Consider the following 20,908-nt stretch of genomic DNA (forward strand, 5'->3'; position numbering starts at 1 on the left):
AATTGAAAAAGAAATAACAAAACTAATTGCATGCGACTCCCCTGTTTTATGCACAGCCCCACACGCTAGAGCTGGAACAAACATCGATGGTAGTATCGATACATCGATGGTACTATCGATATATCGATGGTTTTGTATTTTTTGAAAATATCGATATCGGGTCATCATTATCGATAGTTTATTTAGGAGAGTAAAAGTCCTAAGGGTGCGAGTAAAAGTCCTAAGGGTGCGAGTAATAATCCGAAGGGCTCAGTCAAAGTGCTAAGGGTGCTGAGCACCTAGAGGGCGCCAGTGTTAAAATATGGGGTTCTGATTTATCGACTTTACATAATAGGTGCCAATAGGCAAATCTATCGAATAGCATAGATGATTTTCGATTATTTTTTTTAGCTCCTGGCAACACTACCGTCGCGTGTTCGTAGATAAAGATAAAAAAATTGTAATTTCGCGTTTGTATTTCAGCGTTAAGGAAATAGCTAGAAAAGCTACAAAATTTAGATAAACTAACGATTATTGTGGTTAAAAGTGATGCCGCAGAGCACATTGATTGCATTTGGCAACTGCAATTAAACCGAGGTAATACAAAACGAATGGAAAAAAGAGAGAAAAAGATCCAGAACAAACGAAACGAAATCCAAGTCGTCGTCTTGACGTTTAATACACCAATTTGAGTGTCGCCCCCTGTGCCTGATTGTGTGTGTGTGTGTGTGTGTGCGTGCGTATTACAACAATTTTGCAAAATTTTCATTTTTGTGTGTGATTCTGTGTCTCCATTTTGTTTTTTTGAGAATCAAACTAGTCAAGGTAAAAACGAAAAAAAAGTGTGTGAAAAATAGCAACGGAATTACGCGAGAAACATGAGAGGCGTGAGAGGGAAGTAGGCAGAAACGGGGGCCTTTTGTTGTATGTGTATTGGTTAAGTTGTAGCTGCCTTTTTTTGTTGGTATGTTGGGCGGGGGTGGTGGCAATGCACGTGAGTGTTAGTCTCGCTCTCTTTCTCAGCGTGTGCAAGTATAAGTATATATGTGCGTATGTGTGCATTTGTGTTAGTTTAAAATTTAAAAAGTTTATTTAATTGATTTTTTTCTGGTACAATTTGTTGCATAAATTTAATGTTTACAAAGACTCAGTGCTGTAAAATATGAACATACTTTTCGATAGTTATCGATACTAACAACATTTTGTTATAAATAAATATCAAAAAAGAATTTCACAGCTGCTAAAAAAAATTTGCCGGGAGAAACTGCATTTGGGTCTCTTTCCCCTTCTCTTACTTGCCATTTCTCTTCAACACCAGAGAGTATCGTTAAAAAGCAGAAAGTGTTAATTTGACATAAAAGGAAAAAAAAAACTACACATACACATATATACATAGATATTTATATTTGTATGTGTTTTAGTTCGTGTTTGTATTTCGTATTAAATGTGCAAGTCGAGTTTATTTTATTGAAAGTGAAACAATTTTAATTGGCATCTCTCTTGAAATTACCGTTGTTGTGTTCTTAATTGTTGAATCCCATTTATTAGTAATTAGCGGCGTATTGTCTGTGTATGTGTGTGTTTTTTTATTTTGTATTTTTGCATAATCAATTGCCGCTTTATTCGTACATGTGCGCCACATACATTTACTCACCTAGCCCCTAGACATTACCACCACCCTCCATCCCCTCTCATAACCCGTCATTTGACACCCACGCCACAGCCACCTGTACGCCCTTGCACATACACTTACACGCATGCACACACACATACATGTACACACACTCCCATATAATCAGCACACATGGGATTTACTCTCCCCCATAAGCTTTGCTCTTTCACTTCTCACTGTCTCTCTCTCTCTCTGTTTCACACACGCACACACACGCACATTCTTCCTCTTGGCGAGTCTCGTGAGCGGTAGCAGTTGCTACGGCTGCTTTCAAATTTTGTTATCTCTTGAAACATTTCAAGCATTTTTAGCAACAAATAACGACGAATACAAAATTGAGGGAAAAAACACCAAACTCCATTTATTCGTTGTTGTTGCTGCTGTCGTTGCTGTTTTATTCGCTCTATAAAACAATTTTCGCCTGGCGCCTTTAAACGCTTCAGCTGCATTTAGGCAGAGTCGAAGGCGGCTTCTACTCATTATTGCTAGCGGGCAAGGAAACGGGGGCGGTTGGCAAATATAAAAAGGGAGAAGAGAAAAAACCAGAGTCCGATGATAGAGTGTTGGTGTTGGCGGCAATGAAAAAAGGAGAGGCGGCGAAGGAGAATGAAGAGGGGCCACCTGCAATTTCTATTTGTAGAAAACGAGCGCATAAATTTGCAATACTTTTGCCATTTAACGTTTTTCCATTTAAGATACATGCAATTGCAAATTTCTGACAGATTTTCGTGAAAATGGGCACAAAAGATTACGATTTTAAGCAAGCAGAAAATATATATAAAACCAAAAGGTACATACATACATATATTAACTAATATGTCCTTAAGTATATAGATATATCGATGGAAGGTGTTGCGAAGTATAGTCCAAATTCAATTAAATTCATCCCATATCCGCACCATGATTCGAATTCAAACTATTGGATCCATAGATGTGGCGGCAACATATTTTATTCCAGCCCCAATTGAACTGTTGATGCAAATCAGAAATATCCATAAATGACATATACATGAATGTATGTATGTATGTCTAATTTTTGTGCTATCTATAAAAAAGGGTGGAAGGAGGATTTCTACGAGTTTTGTTTTCATTATTATTAATATTTTAGACCTTTAAATGATGATTGTTGTTTGTTCTGTTCCAATTACAGGAGGAAATGTCTAAGCATTAGCCATTGACACTTGGTAGATGCCACAACAACAAAAATCGTAGGTGGTTTTCGACCGAGCCTCACTTAAAAAGAGAGAGCGAGAGAGAAAGAGAGAGAGATATACAGATATTTCTTCTTTCTACATCAGAAATAGAGCACATTAAAATACAACAAAATATAATATCTAAAGGAAAGGAATACAATAAAACACGGGTATTAAAAAGTCGGTTAGACGGACGGACCAACCAACAACAACAATTAGAACATTAACCTCTAACGATCGATCAAATTGTCCGTTTTCTTCCGTCCGTTCGCTCGTTCGTTCGTTCGTTCGTTTACAGTTCGTCAGTTCGTCGTTCGTTCGTTGGTTTGTTTATAAGTTAATCACACAATAGTAGTTCGTTATCGTTAATTTTTTTGTTCTGTTCCGTTTCGTTCTGTAACCGTACCGTTCCGTCGATCCGTTGTGTTCCCCCCTAAAACCCAGCCAACACGAGAGTTATTTCTATTACATTGAATGGATCCATCTGTTGGCTGGTTTCAGAAGGAACAGGAGGGACCATCGTTGCATACATGGTTAAAGATTTGGGAAACAAATGCCCAGGATATGGGTGCACTACTTGATCAGCAACAACAACATCAAATAACAACGATAAACGGTAGCAATACATCAACAACAGGCAACAACATCAACACAACCACCACCACCAACAACAGCATTAATTATAACAACATTATCTCACGACCAGCAAACGATTTAAAAAATCTGAATAAAAATCATCGGGTCAACAATAATAACAACACAAGCAATCTAAGGGCCGCCGCCGATTCATTATCCATAGAGCTATTACAACACTTTAACAACGGATCGAGAACTACAACGACAAACAACAGCAGCGGCAGCAGCAGCAGTAGCACCAACAACATTGATTCCACGATCAACCGTGACAATAATTCACCAGCTAGCAACAGTAGCTCAAGTAGTAGCTCTAGTTCGAGTAGTGCCAGTAGTACTAGCAGTATAGGTAGTGGATCTGGATCGAGTGGCATTGGCGGTGGAGGTGGGCCAACAACAGTATCCTCTTCAACTACAACAACTGCTAATACTACAACAACTACTCCGACTACATCTACACCCACTTCGACAGCAGCAGCAACAACAGCACCAACAAACATTAGCAATAACACCACCAACACCAACAGCAATAATCTCTATTATAATCCATCGCGCAGGAAACGTATCCCCGAACATAAGGCAATCGCATATTATAATATGAACAATCACCATATGGAAATGATAGCCAAATATAAGGGTACGCCATGGCGTAAGCCAGATTATCACTATAGCGAGGGTGCAATTGGTTTACACGAAGAAATTGAGCATTTCTATCAATATGTCCTACCCACACCATGCGAACATGCCATACGCAATGAGGTTGTGAAACGAATCGAGGGAGTTGTCCATTCGATTTGGCCCCAAGCTGTTGTTGAAATCTTTGGCTCATTTCGCACGGGACTCTTTCTGCCCACCTCCGATATTGATCTCGTTGTATTAGGTAAGTGTGTGTGTGAATGTAAAAGAAATCAATTTCGAATAATTAATAACGTGGCTTTCCTTTTTTTTTTTTTTTTTTTTTGTATATAACATGGCAGGCCTTTGGGAGAAACTTCCCCTGCGTACATTGGAATTTGAGCTTGTTAGCCGTGGCATTGCCGAAGCATGCACCGTTCGTGTCCTAGACAAGGCTTCGGTGCCGATTATTAAGCTAACGGATCGCGAGACTCAAGTTAAAGTCGACATATCTTTTAATATGCAATCGGGCGTTCAGTCCGCTGAACTGATTAAGAAATTTAAACGCGATTATCCAGTGCTTGGGAAATTAGTCCTGGTCCTCAAACAGTTTCTACTGTTACGCGATCTCAACGAGGTGTTCACCGGCGGCATCTCATCATATTCGCTAATACTCATGTGCATCAGCTTTCTGCAATTGCATCCGCGTGGCATTTACCACGACAAGGCGAATCTGGGTGTGCTTTTGTTAGAGTTCTTTGAACTATATGGTAGACGATTCAATTATATGAAAATTGGCATCTCCATTAAGAACGGTGGCCGTTATATGCCCAAAGATGAACTGCAGCGTGATATGGTTGATGGTCATCGGCCATCATTGCTTTGCATTGAGGATCCATTGACGCCGGGCAATGACATCGGGCGGAGTAGCTATGGGGCTTTTCAGGTGAAACAGGCATTTCAATGTGCGTATCGTGTGCTCACTCAAGCTGTCAGTCCGCTCAATCTATGGGGATCAGATGCTCGTGTCGACTCAATTCTTGGTAAGACAAAAAAAATAAACATTACACTTGAAATATTGTGATAGACTACTTTACTTACTCCCTCTATCTCTCTCTCTCTTTCTTTCTTTCTCTCCCTCTCTTTCTGTTTCTTTGTCTGTGATTTCGTTATAGGCCGAATTATCCACATCACAGACGATGTTATTGATTATCGCGAATGGATACGTGAGAATTTCGAGCATCTGGTCATTGTGGATCGCATCTCACCACTGCCCACATATACGAATGGTGCTGCCAAGTATGTGATTATGCCGTCTGGAGCTGTGGTCCAACAGATCTATCATCCGGCGGCTGTAATGCCCACCCATGCCTTAGCTCAAACCTATTCCACAACGACGGCAGCTGCTGTGGCAGCCGCTACAGCAGCATCATCTGGCGGCCAGCCACAGACGCCGACTTCGCAACAACATTTGGTTAACAATCTGAATGCGTTGCGTCATCGGCGTGGCAGCACGTCGTCCGGTGATGATTCCGAGGATAGCAAAGACTGTGACGTTGTGGAAACCACAACGACGACAACGATGGCTGGCAGTCAGCAGCAACAGCAGACAGGGCAGCCAGAGATTATTGACATCACCGTATCGCCACCCAATGGCCTGGCAGCAGTCGTTCTAGTACCCTCCACAGGCAGTGTCAGCAGCGGCAACGGAAGCGGCAGCAGCAGCGGGAACAGCTCTTCAATGGGCTCGTCGGTAATGCACACACCCACACGACTAGATACATGATGAATGGTTGCCGGCCTCCTCATGCAGCAGCAGAAGCAGCATCAGGTTGCCGGCTGCGCCGCCATGCTGGCCGCAATTGCTAATCCAAATCCGAATCCAAACCCAAATCGAAATCCTTATCATAAACCGATTCCTCCTCAACAACTAACCACGAGGCGATCAATGCGCCAACAAATGATGATGATGATGATGGGAGGAGCAACTGCGGCCAGCATGGAGCCAATATTGGTGGCCACAAGCCAACATACATGTATATCTTCTTCACCACAACAACAGCCAACAGACAACAGCATCAGCAGCGCCGGCCATGTGACCAACCATCCAGAGAGGGGGGAGCCATACCTGCACCACCACCAACAAAGCGAGGCCATAACCAGTCCCAGCAGCAACAGCAACAGCATAAACACCGGCGGCAGCAACTACAACACGACAACCAGCAGCACCACAACCACAAGCCACTCCAACTCCAACTCGTGCAGCAACATCAGTGGCGGTCCAGGCGGAAGAAACAGCTCCTACAGCAGCCAACGCAGTAGCAATCACAATTCCAACAATTATTATCGCCAGCAGATCTATGTGCCGCCGCCAATGCAACAGCAGCTGAACAAATCAAATTCCTATCATCATCACCATAGTCACCATAGCCATCATAATCTGAATCACAACAATCAACAGCAGAGACATAGTCATCATCATACCGGAGGCGGTGGCGGCTATGCAAAGCACTCGGTAGGTTCATCCGCATCCACATCTTCATCCTCCCCAGCACTTAATAATAGCAACATCAGCAGCGGTAGCAGCAACAGCGGCATTGGCAGTACAAGTGCCCATCCAGGCCATGGCGGTACTACTTCGACCACAACGACGACGGCGACAACTGCAGCGGCAGTGGCGGCAGCTTCAGCATCGTCATCGGCTTCCGCAGGCAATCATCATAGTCATAACCATAACAGCCATAGCCATAATAATCATAGTAGTCATCATAGTAGTAGTAGTCATAGCCGGTTACCACCCTTGCGTGGCACTTTAGTGAGTTCGTCGTCTGCTATATCAATCATTTCCATATCTTCTGAATCGTCAGTGGGCAGCAGCTCATCTAGTTCATCATCACTATCATTGTCCAATCATCAGATCGGTGATGAGCGTTAAAGATAATAATATAATACGATAATAGTAATAATACCTAATAATAATGGTAGATCCCAGAGACAGATACAGATACACAAATACACGAAGTAGTATATAGCCTAGAAGAAGACAGAATCAAGCAAAAAGAAAAAAACACAAAAAGAGTAATAATTATAATAACAAGAATGAATGGGAGCAGAAAGGTATGATAAGAAAAAGATTCAGTAATATTATTTATATTCAATGAAATTTCTTTGAATTCAAAAACCATAAAAGTCTAAATGGTTGAAAGCAAATCAAAGTCAAAAGATCCATTTCTTCATATACTTATGTATACGTACATACATATATGTATATGTATTTACATTATAGCCTCTAAATTCCTATTGTCTTAAACCTAATTAGAGCTTTTTTTTTTATCACAATTACCATTACTTTAGTAATTGCTTTAGTATTCATGTATGGATGCGTTGATTATGAATTCAATAAGATCAACATCAAAATTTATCCATTGTCGATGGCCACGACATATCAAATTTCGGAATATAGTTGATCACATTTCGTAGCCATCAAAAGGGATACCCAATTATCAATAGAATAGAATTTTCACATTCTTCCCAAGAAAAGCAAGAAAAAAACCAAAAAAAAAAAAAAAAAAAACAAAAAAACAAAAAAAAAAAAAAAAAAAAACTAAAAAAGTTTCGTAATATATTTGTTGCTTGTAATTACAAAATTCAAAGTTCGATAACAAAATTCGTCACTACTACTTAAGTAGTTCTGTACTTAAGTAATTATTATTACTAAAAGAAATTCTCTAAATGCCCGAAAAGAAAATATTTACATTACTTTACTACATTTCTTTCAATCAAAAATTCCTAAGATCGATACAAACATTCTTAGTAATTGTGCTTGGTGTAATTGCATTAATTAAGTATGTACTTACATTTACTAAAGTAATTCCAAAATGAAAAATCGTAATGGTAACGTGAATTGCACCTGAATTGAGTGATCCTCACTTATTACTCCTATAGAGAGAGCGAGAGCTCCCCATTTCAGCTTTGTACTTTCTTCTACCCCCGCGCTCCATTCTACCCTTTACCAACCCCTCCTAGTCGTCTCTCCGAATTCGGAGATAATTTTTTTTTTTTTCCAATTTGCTGTCCTGCTTGCGCGCTCGCCCATAAAAAAAAAATGGAAAAACAAAAGAATATATATACATATATATGTATATCAAACACACAAATCCAAAACTATTTGCCTAATTATTGCGCTAATTGTAAATTTTCATTTTGTTTCTGAAATAAATATGAAAATGCAAAAAAAAAAAGAAATAAAGCCGAAGGAAAGTCGGATTGCCGACTTTGAGATACCCTGTGCTATGTGAAAGTTAAATGAAACAATTCCCATTCACCCCCATTAATTCGCCAAGCAAAAAGCGCCTTTGGCGTCGGTCAGTATAATATCCAAGATTATCGAAAAAACCCCCAAAAAAAAAAAAAAAAAATTAAATAAATAAAATCTCGTTACTAATGCAGGGTATCTATCAAACATATATGTAAAAGTACTCTTTAAAAAAAAAAACCTATAGATATCACATACTAAAATACTGCTACTCAAAGTTAGTTTGTAATAAAAAAAAAAAAAAAGGACTTCATGAAGTATGAAACTAGGAAAATACAAAAAGATGAAGAAAAAAGAAAAGTGTAGAAAACATAAATTTTTTTTACATGCAAAAATGTATAACATAGTTTTAATTTTAAGTGTACACTGCGCTCAGGCTCTCACGTGAATATTATTAAGTGATTTTTGTGCGCAGTTGCAAACAAAAAAATATATATATATATATATTTAAAGTGGAATCAAAACAAAACAAAACAAAAAAAAAAAAAAAACTAAACAAGAAGCGTAATTATTTTTAGGATTTATCTTATTCTTAAATTGTATGTAATTCCTCTAAACCTAAAAACGTTGTAAGCTATACATATATTATTTTATTATGCCTGAAAAATATTGTTTTTTTAATCATTACTATTATTATTATTACATAAATATTTAAGCTATTAACTGTACGAACATATTGCAAATAGTAAGCAACAAAATTTAATACAAATTTGCAATATGTTTTAAAACAAAAACAAACAAACAAAAAAAAAAATTAAAAACAAAAAAATCTTAAGTAAAAAACACAAACCTAAAAAAAAAAAAAAAAAAAAAAAAAAACAGAAACCACAAAAACCAAACTAATTGTATTTATTCTTAATTGCAATACGCAAAAAATTCCTGCCATTTTCGTTTGTTCTTTTTTAATTGTTATATTCGTGTAAATATGGCTAATAATTTGATATATTCTAACCTCAAATTTGGATCTGCTAGGCTCTGCATCGTTTTGTTTGTGTCCTCCCATTATTGCTACCGTTATTCTGGCCCTTAACACGTACCCCCTACCCCCCCAACCTGAGTTTTCTTCATCTTCAATGTACTGCCATTTTGAAAGGTTTTTTAAAAACGACAACAACAAACATTTAGACTTTGTATGTGTATAACATTTAGGCTGTTCTTCTTTCCATGTGTAAGAAAAAACTAAAACTAAACCAATGAAAAAAGAACGTTAAAATTTGTTCAACAAAATTAATTTGTTGTAAAATTTGTTTTTTTTTTTTCTCTTTTATTTTGTGTTTCTGTGTGATCGATGTCGTGTTGGCTAGTTACAAAAACAAAAAAGAAGCTTGCAGCTATCGAAGAAGTTCGCTTCGAACTTGCGAGGAGGTCTCGAACAAAGAGAAAGCTAGACAGACAGAATATAGATAGAAACAGAAAGAGAGAGAAGATCAAGAAAGAGAGAGAGCTTTGAAGCCCACCTTACACGCATACATGCATAAATGCACTAAAACACACACACACACAGCAGGCGATGTTAATGTTAAACTAAAGAATAAAATGAAACATAATAAAATTATTAAATTTATATACATACATACATATGTACGCACTCGTCTGTTAAATATTTATATATATGTGTAGTTATAAATAATTAACTAATTGACAAAATATATTTATATTCGTATATGGTTAGGGTTAGATTCTAAGTCCTACGACTCGAAATCGAAATATACATATATATATATATATATATATATATATATACTTATATAGTATGAGAGAATAAATATGAATGTTTGAAGTTGACGATCGTAGAATCTTTTTGCATATGTATAATCCAAATAATTATTTGGTATTTCCTTTACTTACACTTTTTCTTTATAATTCATTAAATCCTTTTTCATTTTAACCCTGTTGTTAGTGTATGATGATTGATTTTTTTTTATTTAGTCGTAGGTTTGCGATATTAGCCGATACAATTTAAAAATATATAAATATAATGTATACATATTCAATATAATTCATAGATATTTAAGTGGAAAATCGTAACAACTTAATATGAAAAATAACAAAAAGAAAAGCAAAATGATGCAAAAAGTGAGATTGAAAAAAAAAAAAAACAAAAAAAAAAAAAAAAACCAAAAAAATATCAAGGAGAAAGCTAAAATATTAGTGTGCTAATTTCCTCCTACCACTTAATATAGGTGAATTTGAATGTCTTTGGCTCGGTGGCCTCACAAACATATAGCATCTGGATCTTACAATTGGCATCGTTGATCAGCTCCCGTGCTCCAAACATGTGGACACAATTCTCATTGCCACCATAATTGTCGGGCATCTGTTTGGGCCCCACCCAGGGTGCATAGGTTAACGGTCTGCCGCTAGACATCCAATAGAAAGCACCCTCAGTGCCCAGATCATTGCCTGATATCCAGAAGTAGTCATTGTTCTTGAATCCCTTGGCCTTCATATACTTGATCAATGCCATCATCTCGGGCTTATCCTCAATCGAGGCCAAATGGGCGTTCATCATGCGGCAAGCGCCGGCAGCCTGAAACCAATTGACCTTATTGATTGGCTCGATAAAGTAATAGTTATCGCCAATACGTATAAAAGGTGTAGTATCGATCTCAGAGGGTATACCTAGGGATTGTTACCCTTTTTATTTGTTCCTCAACCAATAATCAATAATCCACTCACCATTATAGACTTCTGTGCGATAATTGGTAAAAATATTCACATCCGGCAAATAGGCCAAGGATAATTTCCATATGCCACTCACCACAAACAGGAATAATGTCCATCTCCAAGCACATTGGCATTGTCTACTGTACATCCTTCCAATTGTCTCTGTTGTCTGTCTCCTGTGTGTTCCTGCTTCTAGCTCAGCTCTAACTGGGAACGATTTACCTGGCCCCCAGTTTTTAAAGGCAATTGCCTCCACACAGAAATCACCTGTTTCAGCTAAAACATCTGTCTGTTCCGGGAATATGTCGGGAATGCATATTTCACCTGAATTCCGAAATGGATACGCTTGACACCCTTATTTCTACAAAAAGGGGTAAATTAACTATGATCAACATTAGACTACTATATGAAATAGATTACTACAAAGAATCTATTCGAAGAAATTGCTACCTATAACTTCTCTTGATTTTGGAAACCGACGAAATTGTCAATAAGATTTAAAGTGTTGCAGGATTTATTTTCAAAACTGAACTGAAAAAAATTTAAAAGCGGTTTGAAAGCGAATTAATCGAAAGAATTCTTCTATCGAAATAAGAACCAGAAGCCAGAACTAGACCTGAATAATAAAGAAAATGTTCAACTGAGATAGTTAAAATTAAAAGGCTTTACACTTTTGAACCCTATTTTTGCTGACTGAAAATTTGATTCAATTTTCATTAACGAAGTGACGAAATTTCCATTTGAAAAATTCTTAAAAATCCTACTCTTTGTGGATCTGCCATATTAATAATTGATTGAATTGAAATTGGCCAAATTTTCGAATCGTTTTTGGTTGATTTTCATTCATAATCCAAGATTCATATTGGATAAGATAAGATTCCCCGAAAACTTATATTTAAGCCCCGCGATAGTTCAATCCGGCACTGGATAACAGGCCTGAATAATAAGAAATGAATAAGCCAATTCAGAGAGTGAAAAAGATAAGGATTTTCAGTTGAAACTGGTTTTCTGTTTGTTTGTCATTTGGATATGAATCATTTGGATACATAAAAAAGGTTTTTAAAGAAAGTTTTTTATAGTTGGCAAGTTCGTAATTAAATTTCTTTCAAATAAATACATATTATATATAAACCTTTATGTTAAGCAACTTAATATTAGATTTTAAATATCTACTCTAACATCAAATGGAGTTGGCGTTGTCCTTTTCTGTTGATCATTTATGGGCCACACAATATCCTCGATCCAGTCCAGATAGCTGGAGACCCGTGAATAAATCGACGGTGGCCCACTGGCACATCCCTGGCCCAGCGATGTGATGCCAACCACATACATTAGTTGGTCTTCCCGCATGAGCAGCGGTCCGCCAGAGTCACCCTGGCAAGTATCCTGCTGACGTGTGGAATCACCTGCACATATTTGACTATCGAGGACACCGTTCTGCAAGACGTCCGGCGGATAAAATAGCTGACACTGCTGGTTGTGGACAAGTTGCAGATACACCTTGAGTAGCTGGGCGGAAGCTAGACCCGCAAACCGCGTCTGACCATAGCCAATGGCAGTGAGATCCGTTGTAAGCAAATCGGGCTTACCCCAAAGGCATGCCGGCTTCAAATTATGCGGTTTTACCACACTAGTCATATCCAACTCCAGAAGAGCAATATCATTGTAGCCAGTAGTAGCATCGTAATCTGGATGGATGATCACACGCTTAATCTTGTAGTCCTCACCTTGGCTAACGGTCAGGTTGTCGCCGCCTAAACGCACTTGAGCGGGCTCTTCCCTAAGTTGGACAACAGAACGACTAAATGTAAACACAATGGTAACCCGAAAGGGCTAAACTTACCCGCCAAAGTCAATGCAATGGGCTGCCGTTAGAACAAAATTGGGTGCTATCAATGATCCACCGCATCGATAATAGATGCTCTCATCGAAATTGGAGCGCCAGCCGAGGGCCGACATATAAGGAAATTCGCGGAATGCTGTTGGCTTTCCGCCAACGGCAGTGGCTACAAATGTCTTCTCCTCCTCCTCCTCCTCCTCATTTCGGATCTTTATGTTATAAAAGCCATAGCAAGCTATTTAATTAAACGAAAGAAATTGTTTTAATTCACACATATGTATGTATGTATATCAGTCAGGTTAATCCCCAGCCTAGAGCCATAACAATCGGGGACTTTTGCTTAGTAGATTGAATAGATTACTCACCCGATAGGCTACGCCGCAGAGTCAAGGGCAATTTACTTGGAGCTCGTGTTGTAGTTGTTGTCGTCGTCGTTGTAGTTGTTGTTGTTGTCACATTGCCCTCTAGGTCACAGCACACATAATGATTGAATTTGATAAAGTAACAAGTCTTGGGTGTTTCTTGACTCTCTTCCCAGCGCCTAATGGCCGGTTCACAATGCTCCATTAACTTACAAGTACCGGGCCTTTGGCGTGCCTCATCCATAAAACAATCATCATAGGAGTCTTTGGGAAAGACAATACCACGGCATGGTATTCGCCGTCCAATAGCGGGTGTGGCCAAAACCACTAAAAAACAAAATTTATTAATTCAATCAAGGCACAAAATTCAAAAGTCTTACCAAGGGTGGTTGTTGCTGCCAAGAATGGCAGTAATAATTGCAGCCAATGCATTCGCAGGGAGAACATTTGATTCGTTGAAGATCCCAATGGCCACTAACTGATCAAAACGATCCAACATCAACTGTAAGCTGGCACACTACTCTCCGTTTCTCTGTCTCTTTGTCTGTCTCCTTCTCTCTTTCTCTTGAATTCATCTCAAAACTGGAGAATTAAATCGCAATTCGTGGGATTTTTTGTTTGGTTTGTTTTTCTTGTTTTACTTCGTTTTATTGGGGGGCCTCCCCACTCGCTCTTAAGAGATTCTCACCGGCCCCATCGTATGGGACCGGACCGGTTGTCATTATGAAAACGAGCCAGCGTTTTGGCACATTGAACTTGTTTGTTTATCAACGTATGTGCATCAAATATGTATGATGATGATTAATTTCTTAATTTGTGTGACGTTTTTGGGACCTGACACGGATGAGAACCGGTCCGAAAGCAACAGGGTTTTTTGGTTTCGCCATGCTAATGTATGTATGTACGTAAATGAAAGTTGTTCCCTGAGTGTAAACATAAAATAGAAGACATTGGGAAAAACCAAAGAGTAATAGACACAAAGTTTAATCTCAATGTCTTTTTTAATTCAAATATTTCGGGCTGTTATAAAGTGTAGCCGTTTTCCTATGCGTGTCCGCCAGCCGCTTAAACGGGCACACTGTTTTTTTCTCTAACGCGTTTTACAAAAAAAAAAAAAAACAACAACAACATTAGTGAGCAACAATTGTAGTTAAAGCAAGGGAAATGGCAACAATTTTCTATGCCGAACCCGAATTGGTCATTGGCCACAATCGCAAGATTTTATTTGTGAATCCAAACGACTTGCAAATCTTTAAGGAAATTGAATTGCCCACAGATTTACTCAGTTCATGTGGTTTAAAGTCGACGTCAACCGCAGAGCAACAGTCTGCAGCAGCAGCGGCGACTAGTGCGGAGACAGTGGGCGGCAGCGTGGCTGAAAGTGAGGAGTCAAAAGATATAAAATCTACAGAAGCTGGAGCTAGTGCATCAGCTGCAACGGTTTCCGTGCAAAATGTTAGCTACTCACCAGATCGCCAATTACTGGCCGTGACCACAGCCGGGCAAAAAGCTCTTGTGCTCTACAAATGCCGGCCGGAACATGCCCAGCTGGTATCCGTGCGTGCTCTGGCGCGTGCTTCCAGCGCCATACGTTTTGCGGCCGACAGCAGTTCCGTTCTGGTCACCGACAAAACCGGAGATTGCTATCAATATGATTGCATAGAAACGGAAGCCCTGCCACGTTTACTGCTGGGCCATTTGAGTATTGTGTATGACATCTTGTGGACGGGAGATCAGCAGCACATTATCACTAGCGATCGGGATGACAAGATACGTGTAACCAATTATCCCGCCACTTTTGATATACATAGCTATTGCCTGGGCCACAAAGAATTCGTCTCGGGCCTGGCCTTGCTGACCGACGAGCACATTTGCTCGGTTTCCGGTGACAAGACGCTTCGCGTTTGGAATTTTAAAGCAGGCAAAGAATTGCTGCGTCATGATCTGCCCGCCCCAGCAGTTCGCCTTCATCATCGCCAGTTACCTCGAAAATCGGATGGCGATAATGCGGACAACTTGCAAAAACATCAATTGGGCATACTTTTCTACGATCATGTGGATGCAATTGGCCTCTATGAGCTGGAGGGCAACGGAGATGCCTGGTCTGTCACAGTTAGCCAACAAATTCGAGCCGATGCTGGCAGCTGGAACATTTGCAATTTCGCTTTAACCGAACAACGTGTTTATGTTATGGGAGCTAAAGATGAGCGTCTGACATTCCGTTGCTATGATTCGAGCAATGGGGAAGCCATCACCAGCCAATTACCCGAAGGTTGGTTAACCATGATATTAGATCAGTTCCCCGGTGATGCTGGCTCCTGCTTACCGGAAGATCTTTCCGTTTGGTTTAAAAAACGTTTCGACAATGTCAGCGACTACTTGGAACGGAAGAAGCGGCGCATCGAGGAGCAGCAACAGCAGCACAAATGTTGATTAAAAATTACTACGCTTACTTTTATCTAGCATTTAACATTTTTTAGTGTACATGTATGTAACCAAAGTGCGAGACACGAGAGAGAGAGTGATGGACTCTTAAGAAATGTATGACTTCAAGAAGAAAACTAAAAACTCCAAAATATACAAATATATACTTATAGTAAACATACAATAAATGTATTTCAATGGGGCTTTTAATTATTGCTTTAAGTGAGACAATTTTCATTTAGGACCTCTATAAAAATCGTTATTTGATCTCTTTTACAAGTTTTACAACAGATTTGCCCTTCATTTTTAGTAAATTATAGCAATATATTGTTTACTTTATTCAATGGATTACATAATGCGGATATTGGTTTAGAAAAAAACAAAAACAAAATTAAAGAAGGTAAAAAACTTTTATGCTTAATGTATAGAGATAATCTAGTTAGTGGGGCTTTTAATTATTGCTTTAAGTGAGACAATTTTCATTTAGGACCTCTACAAAAATCGTTATTTGATCTCTTTTACAAGTTTTACAACAGATTTGCCCTTCATTTTTTAATAAATTATAGCAATATATTGTTTACTTTATTCAATGGATTACATAATGCGGATATTGGTTTAGAAAAAAACAAAAACAAAATTAAAGAAGGTAAAAAACTTTTATGCTTAATGTATAGAGATAATCTAGTTAGTGTGGTATTTTTTTTTATACTTTTAGACGGGCTTATAATCCAATTTGCTTTCCAATTTCTTATTGTCAGACACCTTGCGTACAGCTTTCATGAAATCCTCCTGGATGACATACTCACGTTCCGCTCTGCAATTAGAAGAGATTATATGAGGGAAAAGTTGGAGAAGGGGAAGTGACTAGTGATTGGTACTTACCTTATGGCAAAGAGGCCAGCCTCAGTGCAGACATTACGCAAATCGGCTCCATTAAAATTGTCGGATAACTTTACAATAGCTTCATAGTCAATCTCACCATGTTTGGCTATTGTTAGTGCATGAATCTTGAGAATTTCCAATCGGGCCTGTTCATTGGGCAGGGGAATCTCAATTTTACGATCCAAACGTCCTGGACGCAACAAAGCGGGATCCAATGTGTCTGGTCGGTTGGTTGCCATAATCATTTTAACCTGTCCAAGCGAATCGAAGCCATCCATTTGATTAAGCAGCTCCATAAGGGTACGCTGTATCTCACGATCGGCAGATGTGCCTTCGGAGAAACGTCGACCGCCAATGGCATCGATTTCATCCATGAAAATAATGCAAGGTTGATGATCGCGGGCATAATTGAACATCTCTCGGATCAATCGCGCACTCTCGCCAATATACTTGTCCACAATGGCCGAGGAGACGACCTTAAGGAAATTAGCATCCAATTGAGATGCTACGGCTCGAGCCAGCAGCGTTTTTCCGGTACCAGGTGGACCATAAAGCAAGCAACCCTTGGGCGGTGTAATGCCAACCCTCAGGAATAATTCAGGATTAAGCAGCGGCAATTCGATGACTTCGCGCAACTCGCGAATCTGTTCGGTGAGACCACCAATAGCCGAATACGTAACATCTCCTGGATCTTCGTGCGACATGTTGTACACCAGGGGATCAACTTCTCGCGGCAAATACCTCATAATGGTTAATGTGGTCATGTCCAGGGCTACTCGAGTGCCGGATTTCAACTTTGCTTTATCCAACTGTCTCCGACATCCGACAACATAACGCGGTCCATTCGTTGCCTTCACAATAACTGCAAAAGACATTGACAAAAATCAAATTGAAATTCTTTTTTTTTAGCACATTTGTTGCACATACACTTATCCTCGGTCAATTGCTTAAGAACTTCGCCCACAATCTGTCCCACACTCTGAAGCGCCTTCAAATCATTTTCGGATTTATCGTACAGCTTTGTCAGATCCTTAACTTCCTCGCGCTCTGTCCGCAGAAAAAAAAAAAAAATAATAATGACGATAGTGTATTGTGGCTTGGCTGCCAATCGAAGGGTTGCCCTTACTCTCTTTTAATCGGCCTTCTATTTCCTTGTGCTCGAGAAGTTTTTTTCTGTAATCGCCAAAGGCCTTAACCCTCATATTTTCGGGCAATGGTGTAGCGGTAACAGTCATTATGAAGTGTACAAATTAAATACTTTTCTATATTTTTTTCTTCTGTCCCTCGATTATCGCTTTCATGAATTGCAGATTTTTGGATTTTTAGTGGTGGGACTAGATATCACGGGTTTCATTAGAGATGGCACTATTTGTTAGTGATTATTCCCAGTCACTGAGACACTTTGCAATAACAATCAGATCATCAGACATTAAAAGATATAAAGTTTCCTTATTGGCCAATCGTGGTAAAATTGCTAACAAACACAATTTTCCAAAATTTGAAAAATAAATATGAAAATGTATGCTGCTCTTAATACTGGCTCCAAGACTTTGACCTTTTCAAAAACTAAAGATGCGGCCACACTGGTTACTATTATGATTATTTAGTCGTCGGTTATATATTTATTAAATTGCATTTTTTTTTAGGAGGTTTTTGTTTCAATGAAATTGAGAAATTTTTAAGTAACCGATTACAATGATACTAAATTGCACGCGTTTATGTCAACGTGTCTCGCAAATCCAACGACGAGCGGGCACACATACTCGAACTGGAACATTCAATTTGAATTCCCATTCACAAAAAAATTGTAGTAATCTGACAAGAAGGAGCCATACCTATACCCACCGAACCATTCCAACAGCAGCGCCCCCGCCTCCGCCTCAGCCCATAGCATTGAGGCCTGGTCAAAAAGGTGGCTACGTTCTTCACAGCTGCTATCGTTCCCGCATGTATTTGCCTGGACATTGCATCAGACGTGGCCTGGCTCAGGTACCAAAGCAATTGCCTAGCAATGCCAAGACTGGTGCGAAACCGTCTATTCCTTTAAAAATGGCCAAATCTCAATATGGCCGTCTGTTGGCGCTTGTCAAATCAGAAAAATGGACACTAACATGTACGAATATAAGAATAGAGTAAATCAGTATAAAAATTATACTAATTTCTGATTAAAACTTGCAGTGGGAATTGCCTGCCTGGTGGTGTCTTCGGCCATAACTATGTCGGTGCCATTCTTTTTGGGCAAAGTGGTGGATGTGGTCTTCAATAAGGCTGGCTTGGACTCAGCTGTTATGGACAAATTGAGAGACTATTCACTGGCCCTCTTTGGGATCTTTATTATCGGTGGAATTGCCAATTTCGCGCGTGTCTATTTATTCGGCACAGCCTGTAGGTATGAGCAGCATGAGGTTTATAAAAGACTAATCTATATCAACTTCTATTTACTTTCAATCCACTTCTTAGCCCTGCGTATTGTACGTTTATTGCGGCATCGTCTCTACCGGTCAATGTTGTTGCAGGAAGTGGGCTGGTTTGATACAAAAGGCACTGGTGAACTTGTCAATCGATTGAGCAATGACACCAACATGGTGGGCATTTCGCTGAGTCAGAATGTATCCGATGGCCTGCGTGCTGTCGCAATGGTAGGCGCAGGTACCGGCATGATGGTTAGTTTCTCCAACGGCGCATTGTGCTTTTTCTCATGGCATTCTTATTTTTGCAGATTTACACATCACCGCAGCTGGCCCTGGTCAGTGCCTTGGTGGTGCCAGCAATGGCTGGCATGGCCATTGTCTATGGACGATATGTGAGGTCGATAACACGACAGGAACTGGACAAATATGCTGATATTATGAAATTTGCTGAGGAGCGCTTCGGAAATATTAAGACAGTCAAAACATTTTGTCGGGAGCAACATGAGTTAGCCGGTTTTGATGACAAATTGAATGAGGCTCTACAGATTGGCTACAAAGAGACACGTGCCCGTTCCATATTTTTTGGTCTGGTAATTTCAACAGGATTTTAAAAATTATTTTCAATGTACATATATGAATTATTTTTCTCCCTGTGTTTTTGCAGACTGGCTTTTCAGGTAACTTTATCATCATATCGGTGCTTTACTATGGCGGCACTCTCGTATTAAACAATGCATTGACCATTGGTGATCTTACATCGTTCTTGCTGTACGCCGGCTATGTGGCCATTTCCATAAACGGCCTATCAACTTTTTACACTCAATTGAATAAGGGTATTGGAGCATCGGAACGCATTTGGGAGATCTATGATCGTAAATGCAGCATACCTATCGATGAGGGTGTGGTGCCTTTGACTAGACCCCTGGGTGAAGTAACATTTTCATCTGTGAATTTTACATTTCCATCGCGTGCCGAAAGTCAAATTCTTAACGACTTTTCACTCACTGTTCGCCCAGGAAGAATGACAGCTTTGGTGGGTCGATCAGGTTCTGGAAAATCGACAATAGCATTACTACTAATGCGTCTCTATGATCCTCAAACGGGCAGTGTAACATTAGATGGTGTAGATTTGCGTGAGCTGAATCCACAATGGCTACGCAATCAAGTGGGGACGGTTAGCCAAGAGCCGGTACTCTTCTCTGGCACAATACGTGATAATATACTGTATGGAGTAAATCCCGGTGAAGTGGCCACCGAAGAGCTGTTGCAACGTGTTATTCACGAATCAAATGTTAGTCAATTTGTTGGCCAGCTACCAGATGGCCTCGACACGTTAGTCGGTCAGCGTGGAATGATGCTTAGTGGTGGACAAAAGCAACGGGTGGCTATTGCTCGTGCTCTGATCAAGGTAAGCCAGCCATTAACTTTATAAATCTCACTTTTATTCATAAACATTGTTCGTTTTTTAACGCCGCAGAATCCAACCATATTGATATTGGATGAGGCGACTAGCGCATTGGATTCAGTTTCAGAGCAAATTGTACAGAATGCTTTGGAAAAGGTCAGTCAGGGCCGCACTGTTCTGACCATAGCCCATCGTCTGAGCACCATACGCAATGCCGATCAAATTGCAGTTCTTGATGGCGGCCGTATTGTGGAGCAAGGCAGCTATGATGAACTGATGCAGCGGCCACAGGGTATTTTCCGTGAACTGGTGCACAGTCAGACTTTTGAACGGCATAGTGGAAGTCAATCTTGATTATAATAGAAGCTACCTATTTACCTAATTCTTTGGATAAGTTGTTATGTGTTCAATATATTGTTTAAACACTTCTTCATAAGGGGGGAAAGAATGAAATACTGACTAAAGAAAACAAAACGATTTTTTGAATTTTGCGCCAATTTTATTACATCC

At 39.5% G+C, this 20,908-nt stretch overlaps 6 protein-coding genes across 14 annotated transcripts; 3 read left to right on the forward strand and 3 right to left on the reverse strand.

Moving 5' to 3' along the window:
- Positions 1-394: 394 nt before the first annotated feature.
- On the forward strand, positions 395-8,256 carry Trf4-1 (Topoisomerase related function 4-1). Of its 8 annotated transcripts, none has more exons than XM_068285307.1 (6): positions 395-576; positions 2,802-2,859; positions 4,035-4,357; positions 4,455-5,135; positions 5,268-5,845; positions 6,155-8,256. In XM_068285307.1, exons 2-6 carry the CDS (start codon positions 2,840-2,842, stop codon positions 7,025-7,027), a joined length of 2,475 nt encoding a protein of 824 aa, XP_068141408.1. In that variant the 5' UTR covers positions 395-576; positions 2,802-2,839; the 3' UTR covers positions 7,028-8,256. The 8 variants fall into 8 exon arrangements, with proteins under 8 accessions (XP_068141408.1, XP_068141406.1, XP_068141407.1 ...); XM_068285305.1 differs by having other exon boundaries at positions 396-576; positions 2,802-4,357; positions 6,155-6,607; positions 6,667-6,811; XM_068285306.1 differs by having other exon boundaries at positions 396-576; positions 2,802-4,357; positions 6,155-6,607; positions 6,670-6,809.
- Positions 8,257-10,300: 2,044 nt separating this feature from the next.
- LOC137573379 (C-type lectin 37Da) lies at positions 10,301-11,269 on the reverse strand. Its single transcript, XM_068285310.1, has 2 exons — positions 11,087-11,269; positions 10,301-11,029 (listed from the first exon to the last, which is right to left on the reverse strand). Exons 1-2 carry the CDS (start codon positions 11,220-11,222, stop codon positions 10,575-10,577), a joined length of 591 nt encoding a protein of 196 aa, XP_068141411.1. The 5' UTR covers positions 11,223-11,269; the 3' UTR covers positions 10,301-10,574.
- A 919-nt stretch (positions 11,270-12,188) lies between these two features.
- Positions 12,189-13,919, reverse strand: spirit (Serine Protease Immune Response Integrator). Its single transcript, XM_068285309.1, has 4 exons — positions 13,657-13,919; positions 13,280-13,603; positions 12,918-13,149; positions 12,189-12,854 (listed from the first exon to the last, which is right to left on the reverse strand). Exons 1-4 carry the CDS (start codon positions 13,721-13,723, stop codon positions 12,236-12,238), a joined length of 1,242 nt encoding a protein of 413 aa, XP_068141410.1. The 5' UTR covers positions 13,724-13,919; the 3' UTR covers positions 12,189-12,235.
- Positions 13,920-14,398: 479 nt separating this feature from the next.
- wuho (tRNA (guanine-N(7)-)-methyltransferase non-catalytic subunit wuho) lies at positions 14,399-15,888 on the forward strand. The gene has a single exon (XM_068285023.1). The coding sequence runs from the start codon at positions 14,441-14,443 to the stop codon at positions 15,707-15,709; it is 1,269 nt and encodes a 422-aa protein (XP_068141124.1). The 5' UTR covers positions 14,399-14,440; the 3' UTR covers positions 15,710-15,888.
- Positions 15,889-17,905, reverse strand: Rpt4 (Regulatory particle triple-A ATPase 4). The gene is made up of 4 exons (XM_068285024.1): positions 17,709-17,905; positions 17,510-17,629; positions 16,583-17,444; positions 15,889-16,514 (listed from the first exon to the last, which is right to left on the reverse strand). The coding sequence occupies exons 1-4, from the start codon at positions 17,815-17,817 to the stop codon at positions 16,412-16,414; spliced, it is 1,194 nt and encodes a 397-aa protein (XP_068141125.1). The 5' UTR covers positions 17,818-17,905; the 3' UTR covers positions 15,889-16,411.
- Positions 17,906-18,165: 260 nt separating this feature from the next.
- LOC137573176 (ATP-binding cassette sub-family B member 10, mitochondrial) lies at positions 18,166-20,884 on the forward strand. 2 transcript variants are annotated; one of them, XM_068285025.1, is made up of 6 exons: positions 18,166-18,695; positions 18,761-18,967; positions 19,043-19,245; positions 19,302-19,583; positions 19,658-20,401; positions 20,471-20,884. In XM_068285025.1, the coding sequence occupies exons 1-6, from the start codon at positions 18,278-18,280 to the stop codon at positions 20,750-20,752; spliced, it is 2,136 nt and encodes a 711-aa protein (XP_068141126.1). In that variant the 5' UTR covers positions 18,166-18,277; the 3' UTR covers positions 20,753-20,884. The 2 variants fall into 2 exon arrangements, with proteins under 2 accessions (XP_068141126.1, XP_068141127.1); XM_068285026.1 differs by lacking the exon at positions 18,166-18,695 and having other exon boundaries at positions 18,836-18,971.
- Positions 20,885-20,908: the final 24 nt, after the last annotated feature.

The sequence above is a fragment of the Drosophila tropicalis genome, unplaced genomic scaffold, assembly GCF_018151085.1.
Source record: "Drosophila tropicalis isolate 14030-0801.00 unplaced genomic scaffold, ASM1815108v1 contig_4, whole genome shotgun sequence".
Lineage (NCBI taxonomy): Eukaryota > Metazoa > Arthropoda > Insecta > Diptera > Drosophilidae > Drosophila > Drosophila tropicalis.